The 13,723-nt window shown below is 45.8% G+C and overlaps 1 protein-coding gene across 1 annotated transcript in view; it reads left to right on the plus strand.

Annotated features, from left to right (window-relative positions):
- ITGA9 (integrin subunit alpha 9) overlaps window positions 1-13,723 on the plus strand; it is a 1,159,507-nt gene that overhangs the window by 1,049,930 nt on the left and 95,854 nt on the right. The window contains exon 27 of the mRNA XM_069613210.1: window positions 12,847-12,966. Coding sequence (XP_069469311.1) covers window positions 12,847-12,966 — 120 coding nt within the window. The remainder of the gene's footprint in view (window positions 1-12,846; window positions 12,967-13,723) is intronic.

Consider the following 13,723-nt stretch of genomic DNA (forward strand, 5'->3'; position numbering starts at 1 on the left):
GTGTGGTGGGGGGCAGGGGGGTTATCGGCATTTGCTCCCAGGCTGTCTGCTAAATCTACCTATCATGCCAAACCTTTAACAGCCTCATCCCAAGATGCGATAGATAGGTTTACGATATATCGCATATTACTTACTCCTGGATGTCATCGGTTTAATAACTGGAGTGCTTTTTCTAAGAAATACAACTCTCTGAAGTTCTCATTGTATTGAATTATCATTTCTATTGCTCCAAATGAGAATGGATGTTGGCTGTGCCAGAACTGGTCACGTACTACCGCCTTCGATTTGAATAAAGGACGTGCAGTGTTGCAGAGTTCAATTCTTGAAAATGACACTCTACTTCAATTTGACAATTTTGGAAGGTTTTCCAGTTCCACTGTACAGTTGCCTAAAATCCTTTACTTTTAATTGGTAAAACCAGGCTGTATGCCGTCATATATGTTCAGTCACTTGCAGCATGCTAAATTCCAAAGAAGAAGTCTCCCTGGATTGTCTTTGTAATTGTGCATAGCTCTGTCATAGATATGAATGACATCTGGAGACACAGCTAGCTCCAGAGCACAGGAAAAGCAGATAATGCCATACTGACTAATAACGGCATAGAGAGGGCATGCATACACACATAGCTGGGCAAACAGGAATGCATTTAGGAGCAGGAACTCTCAGGATCTTTTTGCAGATGTTTTGGTCTTTGAATTATACAAAATGACACGGAATGCAATGTGCATGCTCGTTCTGTCACGGACATATGGTGCCCTTTGCGAATGCGAGATCAGTCGATCTGCATTGCTTTTGATTATCATGAGGGTGGCCTTTTGCATGGCCCAGGCATAGACTGTTACTGTAGACCGTCCAATGGGCTAACATGCCTCTGGTAACAGGAAGCAGTGGATCCCTGGAAAGCACTCTGTTCTCTTAATGGAGGGAGGTGGTTCTGTTGCAGTGGATCCTTTGCTGGGTGCAGCAGCCTAAGGATACACAACTGCAGTAGCCACTTGAGGGAACTGGGGTTAATCGTGGGAGCCGCTGTTTACGTTAAAAGCCAAAGTGTTGGTGGTACCTTTGGTGGGTGCGTCATGTTCCAATGTATTCTATTGGAAGGAAGGGCGGAGGAAGACTGTGCATTTGGGCCTTGAAACTTTGTCAATGGGACCCAAACTAACCTAGGTTAGTTGAGGGTTGAACATGCACACAATATGGGTGGCCTCTGGATACATTTCTGAAAGACTGATGGCAAAACGCGAATGTTTTTCTTCGAATCACTGCGCCATGAAACTCCATCCTTGTGGAGCAGAGTTGAGACTTCAAAATGAGAGAATACTTTCAGAGAGTTTGAAAGCCACGGGGGCTCCTACGGAACAGATCATTGGAAATTGAGGAAAATGCTGGGGGTCTAAAGAAGAGCAACTGCCCTGAGAATCAGACAATGGGCCTCATTATGACCCTGCCGGTTCGGAAACAACGGTGGCGGTAAACCCACCGCCACTGTTGTTTCCGGACCGGCAGATTAAGAGTTCTGCAGGCGGGTCGTATCACTCCTGCCAGGTCTGACCTGGTGGGAGTAACGCCACCCACCTGCAGACGGAAATGGAAACACCGGCACCGTTAATTAGGGTGGCAGTGTTTCCATGGTCCCCATCCCCATGGAGTACTATCTGACTCCATGGGGATGGGGAGTAACGTTATTCTGCCTCCGGAATTACCGGACCGCCGGGGCTGTAATGCCCTGGTAAATCCGGCAAGTCCGGAGGTGGAAATTGATTCTGGGTCCAGTGGCAGCCTGCCGGTTTTTCTGGTTTTTCTGGCACGGCTACCGCCGGACTCTTAATGAGGCCCTGTTCAAATGAATAACATGCAGCCATTGACCTATTCCCATTGTTTCCTTTTCCAACCGTAAACAATCTTTAGGCTTCAAAAAACCTTTCAAATGGAATTACTGCATCTGCTTAGCTCATGTTAATCCATCCAGTTAATTCCACTAAGAGCGTTTCTCATATCAACAGCCGCCATGCATCGCACTGGCATTGCCATACTGTGCCAGGGTCCCGCCCTGCATCAGGTGTACTGTTTGGCAATGTGATATATGTGAATTCGTCGTATTAAGAATGGAGTTGTGGGTACATTTGATCATAAATGATTGAAGGTATCATTAAAATATGACCAGCTTCATTGCTGGTTGGCTTCATGTTAGTTTTGCCCCTAAGTCTTTGAGGTGCTGGTATGCAGGGCACTCCACAGGATAAGACAACTGCTCGTCCCTCGGTGCCCAACCAGTGGCGACAGAGGGGCGTGTTATGTGCTTGACAGATCTTTTTCATGGTTCATGCGCTTCTTTACTTGAAAGGTTTCACTTCATGAACCCGTGAGAAGACTGATGATCTGAAACCCACCTGCCATTCCACAGGAGGGCACGCATTAGAACAAGACACAACCCAACATCAATACACTGGGAAGCACCAGCATCAAAACAAATGACTAGCCATCCTCTAACAGTAAGAAGTTGTAAGTACACTGCTCGTAATTTCCCCAGCCTGGAAGGCACATTTAAGAGCCAGCATCAAGTCAGGCGGTAGCCACAGCCGACGATGCCTCGCCGCTACTCTGGCATCATCGGCTGTGTGATAGCAGCCTCTGCTTCGCATTAGGTGCAATCTAAACCTGTGCACATCTGAATGCTGTCGCTGCTTTAATATGCAGCACATGCGGCGATCTCCCTGGCCTAGTAAATCCCAGCCTGCTGCCTGCAACACACTATTACGAGCCAGGACCTCTGCCCCCGTTGCTGTCCTTGAAGTGTTCTCAGCATTAGTGTGGAGCCTGCCGCCACCGCAGCGTGTCAATGCATGCCAGCACAGCACGAGATTACCCGATGCCACCGGGGAGGCGTGTGTCACTCTCTGCCCAGGCCTTTTCCAGAGTGGAAGTTGTCCATTCTCTTGCCTGGTCTTTGGCCTATGGTGGATAGGTGGGCCACAGTGTTCAATGTTCCCACAATGAGCAAAATGATCTCAGGTGAGGCCATCTCCCCCTACCCTGGCTGTAAGTCAGTGCCCAGAATCAATCTATCCATCCATCACTGCAGTGCACAGCCGATGATGGATTCTGCTCTTCTGGAATTCTGTGTATTGGACAGTTTCCTCGCCAGAGCAACCGGCACAGAAACCAGAGTGGGTCACTGATGGACATCCCCAAAAAACTCACACATCAGACTCATGAATCACTCTAACCAAACCCACGCAACCCCCTCTGAAATGGCAACAAACGGTCATATGCCAGCTTTGTAACCCGAGCCGCTGTGCGAGTACCAGCACAAGATAATGGCCTTCCTGCTAATTCAACACGAGCAGAAGTAACCGAGCAGGGTGCAGAAGTGGCAGCTTACTCTTTGCAGATGCCCGCTGTCATGTTTCAATGAGCTCTCTGCGATGAGGCGGGCACACAGCCTCGACTAGCAGCACTCCGAGGTGGAGGAAGTGTGTTAGGTTGGACAGCAATGGCTGTGCTACGCGTGTAATGGGAAGGGCGTGCTGGAGAGCTGGTAACCCGGGCATGCAGTTTTTTATGATCACAGTTAAAATATGACGTGATAGGCTTTTAGAATGCGTCAATGGTGCCATCAATGTATGTTTTGTATTTTCCTGAGATGTCATCGTTATGTGAATTATTTTTGAAACTTGAAAAATCCTACATCTTTTTGGTCACAGAATGTTGGCAAGTATGGGTTAGTGTGAGCAATACAGGTTATGGGTGTGTGTTGTTTCAAGTAACTAGAAGATGCCTCGGAACTCTGTATGGCATGACCTAACTCGACCACCCTGTGATCTCATTCTGCTACACACACACATCACCACATGTTTCTGAACCCCTAGGCGCTTACAACCAGAAGAGCATGGTTTCTCCATTGTGACCCACACCAACATTTTAGTAACAACAGATTTGCTCTGCACCCGCAACCCCACTTACCACCCTTCATTCTGGAGCCAAAGTCCCAAGAGGCCATAGAAGTAACCATGCTATACAAGAACCAATAGCATAACATGACATAGGCAGGTATAAGGACACTGAGAGAGGACTCATTTACCCTGAGATGTCTGAGGGCGTGTCCCATCAGACAGACTCGTATTGTTCAATGGGATCCTCTCGTTTTGATATGATGCCTTTTGGGGGTGTGTGGCTTTTACTTATGGGCTACGGACCCCCTAGATTCCCTTTGGAATTCTGAGGCGTGGTTTTAAGTAAAGTGGGAACATGGTAAGAGAATTGCAATGTAACTCTATGCGATGGCACAATATAAATGCGCGGCAACGCGAAGAGCAAGTCAAGATGCGTTGGCTGTTCACTATTGGAACGGTGTAATTTCCTGGCCAATTCTCGGCCCTCGCTTAAAACACGAATGCCCGCATCTACTGTCGAAAATGCTGCTTCTGTTGACTGGCGCTAGAGCTTTCCAGCCAACCCTTCCTCGCTCTCGCCCCCTCGCATCTGTTTTCCATAACCTCCCCTTGTTTTTTGAGATCATTCAGTAGAGGTCCAGCAAAAGAAAACAGAATAGAGTTTTCTTTAGACTTAAAGAGTTTGCTGATGGACCACAGCCACAGCCCTACCTCCCACGAGCCGGATTTTTTTCCTGAATTAGTTTTCAGAGAATGGATCCTTTCTGAATCCCGGCCGCATTTGAATCTTGATTCCAGCTGCACGCTCTGGCCATACTATTGGACTGGACTCTGGAGTGCTGTGGAGAGGGCGCGTGGGAGGAATGGGGAGGAATACAGCCCTCTGCCCATGGCTTTGATCTCTCTGTGCAACATCAGCAACTGATTAATAGCAAATCTGTTTTCCTTTGCCATGGCAGTTTGCTTCATGTTTGTCACGGTCCAAGCGACGCGGGTTTCACACGTCTTGACGAATAAAAGAGTTTCTAACTGCTGTAAAAAACGATACGGATAAAGGGATGAGATTTGACCAATGTTGAAATGTATCATCAGTCCTGAGAACCCAATTTGCTGCAAGAAAACATCTGCTTTAGTTTGTCGGCAAGGCTGTTTAGGTCATGGAAAGTTACGTACAGCAGGGCACTCACATGTCGAAATAGCTGGAATCATAGAAGAATTGGTTCCCAGTGAAAACTGTTTTCTTTGTTGAGAGAGGACGAGAAAAGATAACGGAAGAACGGTTTAAGTCTATTTTTATGTTTATTTAATTTTCTATAGTGCTTACGACCCTCAGGCATCCAAGCGCTGTAATGCAGCATGCAGCACATCAAGGTGAACAATAGACAACAAAAGACAGGAGCAATTAATGAAATCAAACTGTAAACCAAGGAACCAGACACATTACTAAGCGATTAAGTGTGATCAGACAGGGCTCGTTTCAGTTTTGAATAATAACAATTCTGAGCTGGGTTTAAAACCATTTTTATCCTTATCTGTGCAACTGGTCTTAAGACAAAACGTTCAAGCAGGCAAGCACACCTGGAAAGATGCCACAATATGTCATTACTATTGAAGCCTGGAGGCAATAGCAAGTTCACACCTGGAAGGCTGTGGTGTCCTTTGCACTTCTCTCCCGTCAAGGCTCCTATTCTGCCTTTAGATTGTCCAGCCTGCCAATTTTAGACTGGTGCTGCGGGGTCCAGAGAAGTGATCATAGATCGCAGAGTTCATAGAATATTTGCTTTGGATGAATATCAAAGCATGGATCCACTTCAACCGACACTGCTTGATGTATGCAATTCTGGCAGGATGCCCGCTCCCCAAGATGCCGCTTGACCTAAAATGGACTTGCCTCGTAAGCAACCAAGGCCTACCCGCAGTCCCCACCTTTCCAGAAAACAGGAATGTAATCATCACCTAGACATCCACCTGTTAACTTTCACGAAATGTTAACTCCTCCTCCTCCTCCTCAGCCTGTCACTTGTTTGCTGGCTGTAGAGTGGTAGTTGGTACCTCAAGATATTTCGTTTCGTAATAGCTGTGACCTTAAACTGTTGTCACTTACTCACTCGCTCACTACAAACACCGAGCACCCTCAGAATTGAAAAATACATTTTATTCCTGTCCTGCATAAATATACCCAACCTAGGTATGTATCAATTACAACCAAGATTGTTAGACAATGGTTACAGTCTTGGTGAGCTGTGTTTTTTGTATTTCAGCCTTTTTGCATTGGCATATTCCTTTCGAAGCCTGAATCAATGGGACCCATGCCCTGGAGCTGTGCTGCTGGATTCCCAGCAGATTTCTCTTTTGACTCAGGAACACTGCAAAACACACCTCTTCAGGACACGTCACAAGACACAGGAAGGTGAGTTCCAGTGACGATCGCCACACACAGGCGACGGCAGGGGGCTGAAGAAGAGCTTCAAGAACAAGATCCCCTGAAGCTGGGAGCCTGAAATTCGTCAGGACAATGACTCACACCACAAGCTGTTGACTACCGAAGTTCTGACTGCAAATGCAAAACACTAATGGTTCTAGTGAGGTAGCCTACTCTAGAGCTGATCAGTCCACCGGGTGCTCCAACAACACTTCCAAAGGCTCAGGATGGCTGGATCCTTGAGAACATGTTGAGACTGGTTGGTCCCAGCGCTCCAGCGGTTGAAGCACTGCTCAGGGCCTTCGTAGATCAGGTAGTCCAACAGGGCTTCACTGGGCCAGACGCAGCAAGGGATGCTGGAGCTCTTTGCGAGCCTTCGTCAGATCTTCAGCCAGCTGTTCTTCTACGCAGGACATTTGGCGCCAAAGCTGATCTGGAGAAATGGCTCCAGGAAGCCTCTTTTAATCCAAGAATCTGGTTGGAAGCAAGCCCAAGCCCACCAATAGGCCCACCAAGCAACCAGCAGTGGTTCAACCGGCGGGACCACTGTGGGTTTCACTCATGTCCCCCACCTAGACTTCCGGGCATCATAGATGTGGACTGGGACCAGACAGTTCCACCCCCTTCCTCGGTCACACACACAAAGGCATCACTAGCCTGCAAAAGCTGAGGCTTTCCCGCGCATGCGCATGGCCTCATATGGGATTTCCTGGCCTGGGAAAGCAGGAAGAGGTCCAAACAACAATATGGCCAAAGAACAAGCAAAGAGCTTGTGGCGTGGCCATTTTAGGGCATTAGCCACGTTTAGTAGCCTTACGTGATACACGCAAATGTGCACACTAGAAATAACACAAACTTTGTCACTATACAATTGCTGCCACCAGCTTTAGGCACATATAAATGTAACCACAAATCCCAAGTTTAAAAGACTAAGGTGATATAAAAGTATCGCCACTGCACTGCATTGTAAGATGCTGTGTGCAATGTTAAAAAGTTACCAAAACATTGTTTCCCAGTACTGATAGTCTGAAGGAGTGATCCGTCTCCCCATAAGAAAATCTGTACAAAGGTCAGAGGAGTAAACCTGAAGTCTTCATTTCCCTGTAAAATGTCAGGACAGGTTCAAGGACAAAAGCAAAACGTTTGGTGGTCCATAGAACTATGGAGGGAAAGTTGCCAAAAGATAAATCTTTCCTAACACGCAGGGTGAGATCCCAGGATAGTGGGGGTGCTTCATGCCAAATGGAGTACAGTGGCACATTTGAGCTACTAGATACAACACACAACCATGCCCTAACTCTGACTAGAAAGTAACCTGTGTGGATCGCACTGCATGCACAAAGCACATTGGTAAAACACATAGGTACACAATGACCAACAGAAGGTCTATCAAAGTGCAGCATATATTTGTGTTATACAGTCCCTAGGCCCAGAAGGGCATATTCCACTCCAAGGAGGGAAACTAACACCACACGTTAATACACTGTAAATCCAGAGGCATTGATTTCAAAATCCCAAATATATCAGGGGCGTTTCTAAACATCCAGGGCTTTGTGAGAAACTCCAGGGATGGCAAAGGGACCCTAGAAAAATGGCACAGTTCAGACAAATACTTCACAATATCACTTGTAGATATTCCAATGTTGTAAAAAGTTCCCCATATAAAATAATAGGAGCAAGTCTTTCAGGTGGCCTTCAGTTATTGTGAACAGCATTGTAAGTCCCAGTTCCTCCCCACTGGAACAAATAATGCAGCTGACCCCAGGGCACACCAGTGGAGACCCTAAATAAGAGATCCAGTGCTTGGGTTGGTTCACAGCAACCCCAGAAGACGAGAAGCAGAGCAGGATTTAGCCCCCAATGTAAAGCAATGAAGAAATGAAGTTGGTGGGGGCCTGCAGATCCAGTGGCCCCAGACCTTGGGGACCCCAGAGTGTGAGTATCTTCAATAGCCCACCTAACCCAGGCCCTGAGGTATATTCTCACAGTGTTTTCTTACAGAAAGTTAGCTCCCAGAAGATGGAACAATCTGGTAAGTAGGAATCTTCTTTTGAAGGGTGAGATGAAGGATGCAGTCAGCAATGATCTCGATGACCCAAAAGAAGAGCAATATTCCTTCGGAGTAGTGGATCCAAGCATCCAAAAGCATAATCTCTGATGTAAATGGCTCCAGGAGGACAGAGTAACCAACACACAGCAGACCCCAGCAGCTCAGCAGGCCAACATGGCTGACACCCAAGCAAAAATGCCCCTGTAGCAGGACAATGGGAAAATGTGGGTGGCGATCCAGGACAGTCCAGAGAAGTGGATTTGGTGAGGGTTTGCAGTCTTAACAACCTTCCAGGTGGCATTAGCTTCCAGCACCACTGGAAGCTACTGCTTCTGCTACTGCTACTGCTTCTGCCTCGGCTACTGCTACTGGTGTGAGACCTCAGAATTAGCCAGCACAGGTGTGTGACCTCTGCTGGCTCTGGGCTTGGATGTTCCTCTCTGACCATCACTGACTGCTTCTGGTAGTGCTGCGGACCCATCTGGGCGAGAGCCCGAGACATCTCCACGCATAAACGGCAAAGCACAGACTATAAAGTAGAACTAAAATAATCCTGTGTTGATTTACCCGGCTCTGAAGAAGGAAATTAGTATTTCCGAAATGCATTAGCCATAGGGTTTTCGTTTGCCTACAAAAACAGCAAATTAGAAATTGGTGATTTTTAACCAACGACAAGCATTTATCAATTCACAATTTTGTGGATTAAAGAAAATGACTCAAACATTATTTGAATTGAGTTTTATTCATCATTATACATTTTTTGACAAAAAATAAAATACAAAATATTTAACCATTCGTGGTAATTACAGGTGTGCGGCCCACACTGATGGCTAATCAGAGGAGACAACCACTACATCCCTTGGCCAAGGGAACTCGGTTCATCCCCAGCCCCATCGTCAATTGTAAAAAACCTGAGAGTCCTGATGGACAACAAACTTACTCTCGAGCCACAAGTAAATGCTCTAATGAAGAAATGCCTCTTTCTCCTGTGAGTGGTAGAAAAGATCCTACCATTCGCCAACAATACATTTACCGCCATCACTCTCATCATGTCCAGAGTAGACTACGTCAATAGCCTGTATCTAGGTATGCCTGAATGACTTCTAAAAAAATAACTACCTCCTCAAATTACCCCGAAGAGAACACATCACACCAGCGCTAAAAACACTGCATTGGCTACCAATAAAAAAGCAAATCAAGTTCAAATCAATGTGCATCACACACAGAGCAATCCCCAACCAAGGCGCAGAGTTCCTGAGAGACAAATTAAGCCTACATCATCCGACAAGGACCCTCAGATAAAGCAACAACGTCTGCTTGGAACTGAAACCCTACAACAAAAGAAAATTCAGAGGATCTTCTTTCTCTCACCTCGCACCAAAAACTTTGAACGATTTACCAAAGAACATACGTAACATAAGACATCACCTACTATTCAGAAAACTCCTCAAATTCTGGCTCTTTATCTCATAACTATAAGAACGCCTACAAGGGCATATACACAGCTGAAATGATGATGAGTGAAGGAACCGATCCCGGATCCCTTAAGCTATTGTCTATAAACAGAATCTAAGGAAGACAATCTACGGCATACCAACTTACCAACTGAGAGATAGCTATGATAGGATGAAACTATGGATTAAACACAACTAGATTGTGACAGAAGGACGATTTATCAATAGCACCCTGCCCCCCCCCCGAATTACACATAAGCACCAATAGACCACTGATGGAAATAGATAGCAAGGGAGTTGGTGACTACTAATTTACAACACCAATTCCAGAGGGGGGGACCAGACATACCCCATCCAATTACACTAAGTTCAAATACAACACAGCCGGGAATGGGCCACGCCATCATTCATAACACTTAGATGGACATGAAAGAAAAGTGGAAATTAAGCCTACCTACAGGACAACTGGATACATAGAACAAGATCTGTAAGGACTAGGATATATAACCCACTAACCCTAAGCTTAAATTTCTGCATACCTAATTCAGCCAAAAATCCACACAACCATCTTCTCGCTCAGCAAACCGTACACACTTCACCATACTGCAACAAATAACACATAAACCGCACCAACAGCACATGAGGTCTCGCAAAGGTCCGATATTCACACCAAAGCTCAGCGCAGGGTGAAAACCGAACTGAAGGCGCCAACAGCACATCACTTCTCTCACTTTCCTACTCCCTCTTCACCAGACTAACCTATCCCACCTTCTTGTTTACACATCCGCCTGAGCGCCTGGGGACCAATTCAGTTGGTGACGCTGCGTGGTATAAATACCTGTATCATTTAACCCTGCGCCCCATCTCTACCCATGTAAAGCACACAAAAAACAGGAAAAGATACTGTTTACTGCCTAATACGATAAATACGCAGCACAGAAGTTGGCTTTGCCCTGTGGACGTTTTCAGCATTACTCACACTTTAGTTTATCAGGCATTTGAATGCATCTTGGTGGTGATTTAGTGTATGTATATTTTATTTTGAACGTTTGTCAAGCGCTTGCATACCCGAAGGCCACTTCAGCGTGCTGAAGTTGATCAAGAGTAAAGTAGGACTGAGGTAACAGTGACATAAGAGTTAAGAACGTCAACTATTGTGGGCTAGAGGTTGCAGGCTGAGAGGAAGAGAGGGGGGCCCTTGATTCTGCCTATGACGCTGGCCAACCATAGGAGTCAGGTAAACTGAATAGTATGGAGAGCAAGGGGGTGTTTCCAATGGAGTGAGCTGAGGGCGAGGCATAGGATTTGGAAACCCATATATTGTTGGTTCATGGCCTTGGTGCTGTGGTCCATTCTTTGCAGGTCGGGAATAAGGCGGGCAGCATTGCATCGAGCTTGTTTCAAATTCTGCACCTTTTGGTACCTAGGTGGCACTGAAGTAGTAATATTATCGAAGGTGTTGGCAGTGGGCTATAGTGAAAGCATTTTCCTAGACACGTTTTGCCTGCAAGAAATTCTAGGCCCAAATCATTGAAATAGAACATAGGACCAGATTTGAGACATTCTGTATTTGTAATAGTGCAATAGGCTGTGACTAATATTGAGGAGTTAATTCACATTATTCTGAAATTGTCAATGGTTACATAGCGCAGGCTTAAACTGAAAGAATAGTGTCTGATGTAGAGATGGTGGGCCTGCTGGAGGAATTAACCTTTTGGGACTGGTTGAGCCAGTGCACATTTTAAATGAATATACACGTGCATTGCACCGGGAATATGCATTTCCCTGTGCTGTTACTCTTTGGCGGAGTACATAGATGCATTGCATGGTCACCTTGCTTAAGCAATGCACTTTTACTGGTACTCCAAATAGTATATTGGATGCCTGGTGCTATCTGCGTTCGGGGTAACATGGGGTGGTCGTAATTCATGCAAATGTTGTCCGTGAACATGAATTGCGAAAGCGTATGTTTGACACTCGCTGGCATTAGACCTGCTTACTCCACTGCCATTATCTGCACCTCTTTGCACCCCACCCTCTAGCTGACTGTCATAGTGATAAACAGTGGAACTATTGGATGGAAAACCTTCTATCAGTACACCTTTGCCGAGAGCTCTGGTCAGAAGATAACTGCGATGGCTTCAATTTTGAAACATCTTCCTGGTTCTAGTTTACAACCTGTCCTCCAAAATATGTATGGTGCATAATGGAACAGGAGAAGCTGATTCTGTGAAACTATCATGATGCAGCCCGATTGGCTGGTGAGCCATTTAACAACAGTTATTTGCCCTTTCCCAACATGTAAGATGGCGCCACAGATGCGAGTGCATTAGGAGGGCAAGGAATACAATGTAGCATTATTGACTGATTCTCTGGTCAATAACGCTATTAACACATGAAGGTGTCACCCTTTTCCTGCCCTCCACTCCTCCCTCTTTTCTTTCAGCAGTTACTGCTCTATGACAGTCAGTTCCTTGAACACACTGCGTGTTAGAGAGATTACAGAAGATGTGTGGCCCAGTAGTCACAGACTGCTCCCACAAGACTCTATCTGATTGGCTGACCCGCTGTCCTTAATATGTCATCTATTTATCTTCTACATTTCCAAAACCAAAAGCTGTCCCCAGTCCTAATTGCTGATCTGAGCCTGCGTTCTTCACCGAGCAATATTTCTTGGATTGAATGATCCACTCCACTGCTCCTTAATAAACAGATATCAGAAACATGATGGTGTGTGTGATTTTGGGACGCCCAGACTCCGGAACATTGTGTATATAATTAGTTAAGCTGCTGCTGCTTAAAGCACTCATGGAAAAACCATGGTCATTTTGAAAACATGCACACTTTTTCCAGCTGGACACGGTTCCAATTCCCATTTGTTACTTGTCTGACACTTGCAAGCCTCTTCATGGTGTTCTTGCAACCTTCACCCTTGCAACCTTCACCAAGGACGCTGAGCTTTGCCAGGAACTCGTCATCTCGCTAATTGAAGCAATGACCACATCTCTCTCTCTAATTGCTTTCTAGGTGGTCTTCGAGGCGTTACACAACCAGGAGCCTCGTGCTTACGTGGTTGGCTGGATCATCGCTATCAGTTTGCTTATCGGCATTATCATTTTCTTACTGCTGGCTGTGCTTTTATGGAAGGTAAGATATATTGATATGTATTGTTCACATCAATCAATTTTCAATCTATTATTAACATTAAGTATAGCTGCTCATCCAGATGGAATCCAGGCTACGCATCTCCCCTTACCCATGCTAGCGTATTTGCTACTCCCGTACCCTACTTGTAACCCTGTGTGCTATCCCCCATACATGCATCCTCCTTGGCAGGCCAGTCCTTTATAAATCTCATGCATACACCATGCGTCTCCCATTGCCCTGTTCTTTTCAGATGCTTATATTGAAGACTGATCATCACATACAATCATTGTGCACTTCGTTCCTTTGGCTCTTTTTGACCCCTTCATTGTCATAGAGGAATATTCGCTCTGAAGACAACTGGTGGTGACTTCAAAAATATGTAGCAATTCAATACCGAACCCTAGTGCTTGCCAATCAGACCTAAATTCTCTTTAACCTGTTAGTTTTCCCAATCTTCCTGTCAATGATCAATTCACTTCCAATAACCTCTGTGGGTCTTATTCCTTTGTGGTCATTTTATTGTACACACAGTTTCTTCCACTAGCTCCCAGGTCCCTTTCCATTGCTTATGTCCTTACAATCTGCCACTGTTAATGTGGAAAGACTGAAATGACGGGTTTCTTCTCTCTGGATGCCAGAGTCAATCTCAGCAGTGCACAGGTCCTGTGTTCTGCTATCTCACTGACAGTAACTCTAGAACATAGGCTATTGCACAGGCCTCCTCCAATCACGGCGTACAATAGCTGGGTGATATACT

This window comes from Ambystoma mexicanum, chromosome 5p, assembly GCF_040938575.1.
Source record: "Ambystoma mexicanum isolate Mex_15411 chromosome 5p, UKY_AmexF1_1, whole genome shotgun sequence".
Lineage (NCBI taxonomy): Eukaryota > Metazoa > Chordata > Amphibia > Caudata > Ambystomatidae > Ambystoma > Ambystoma mexicanum.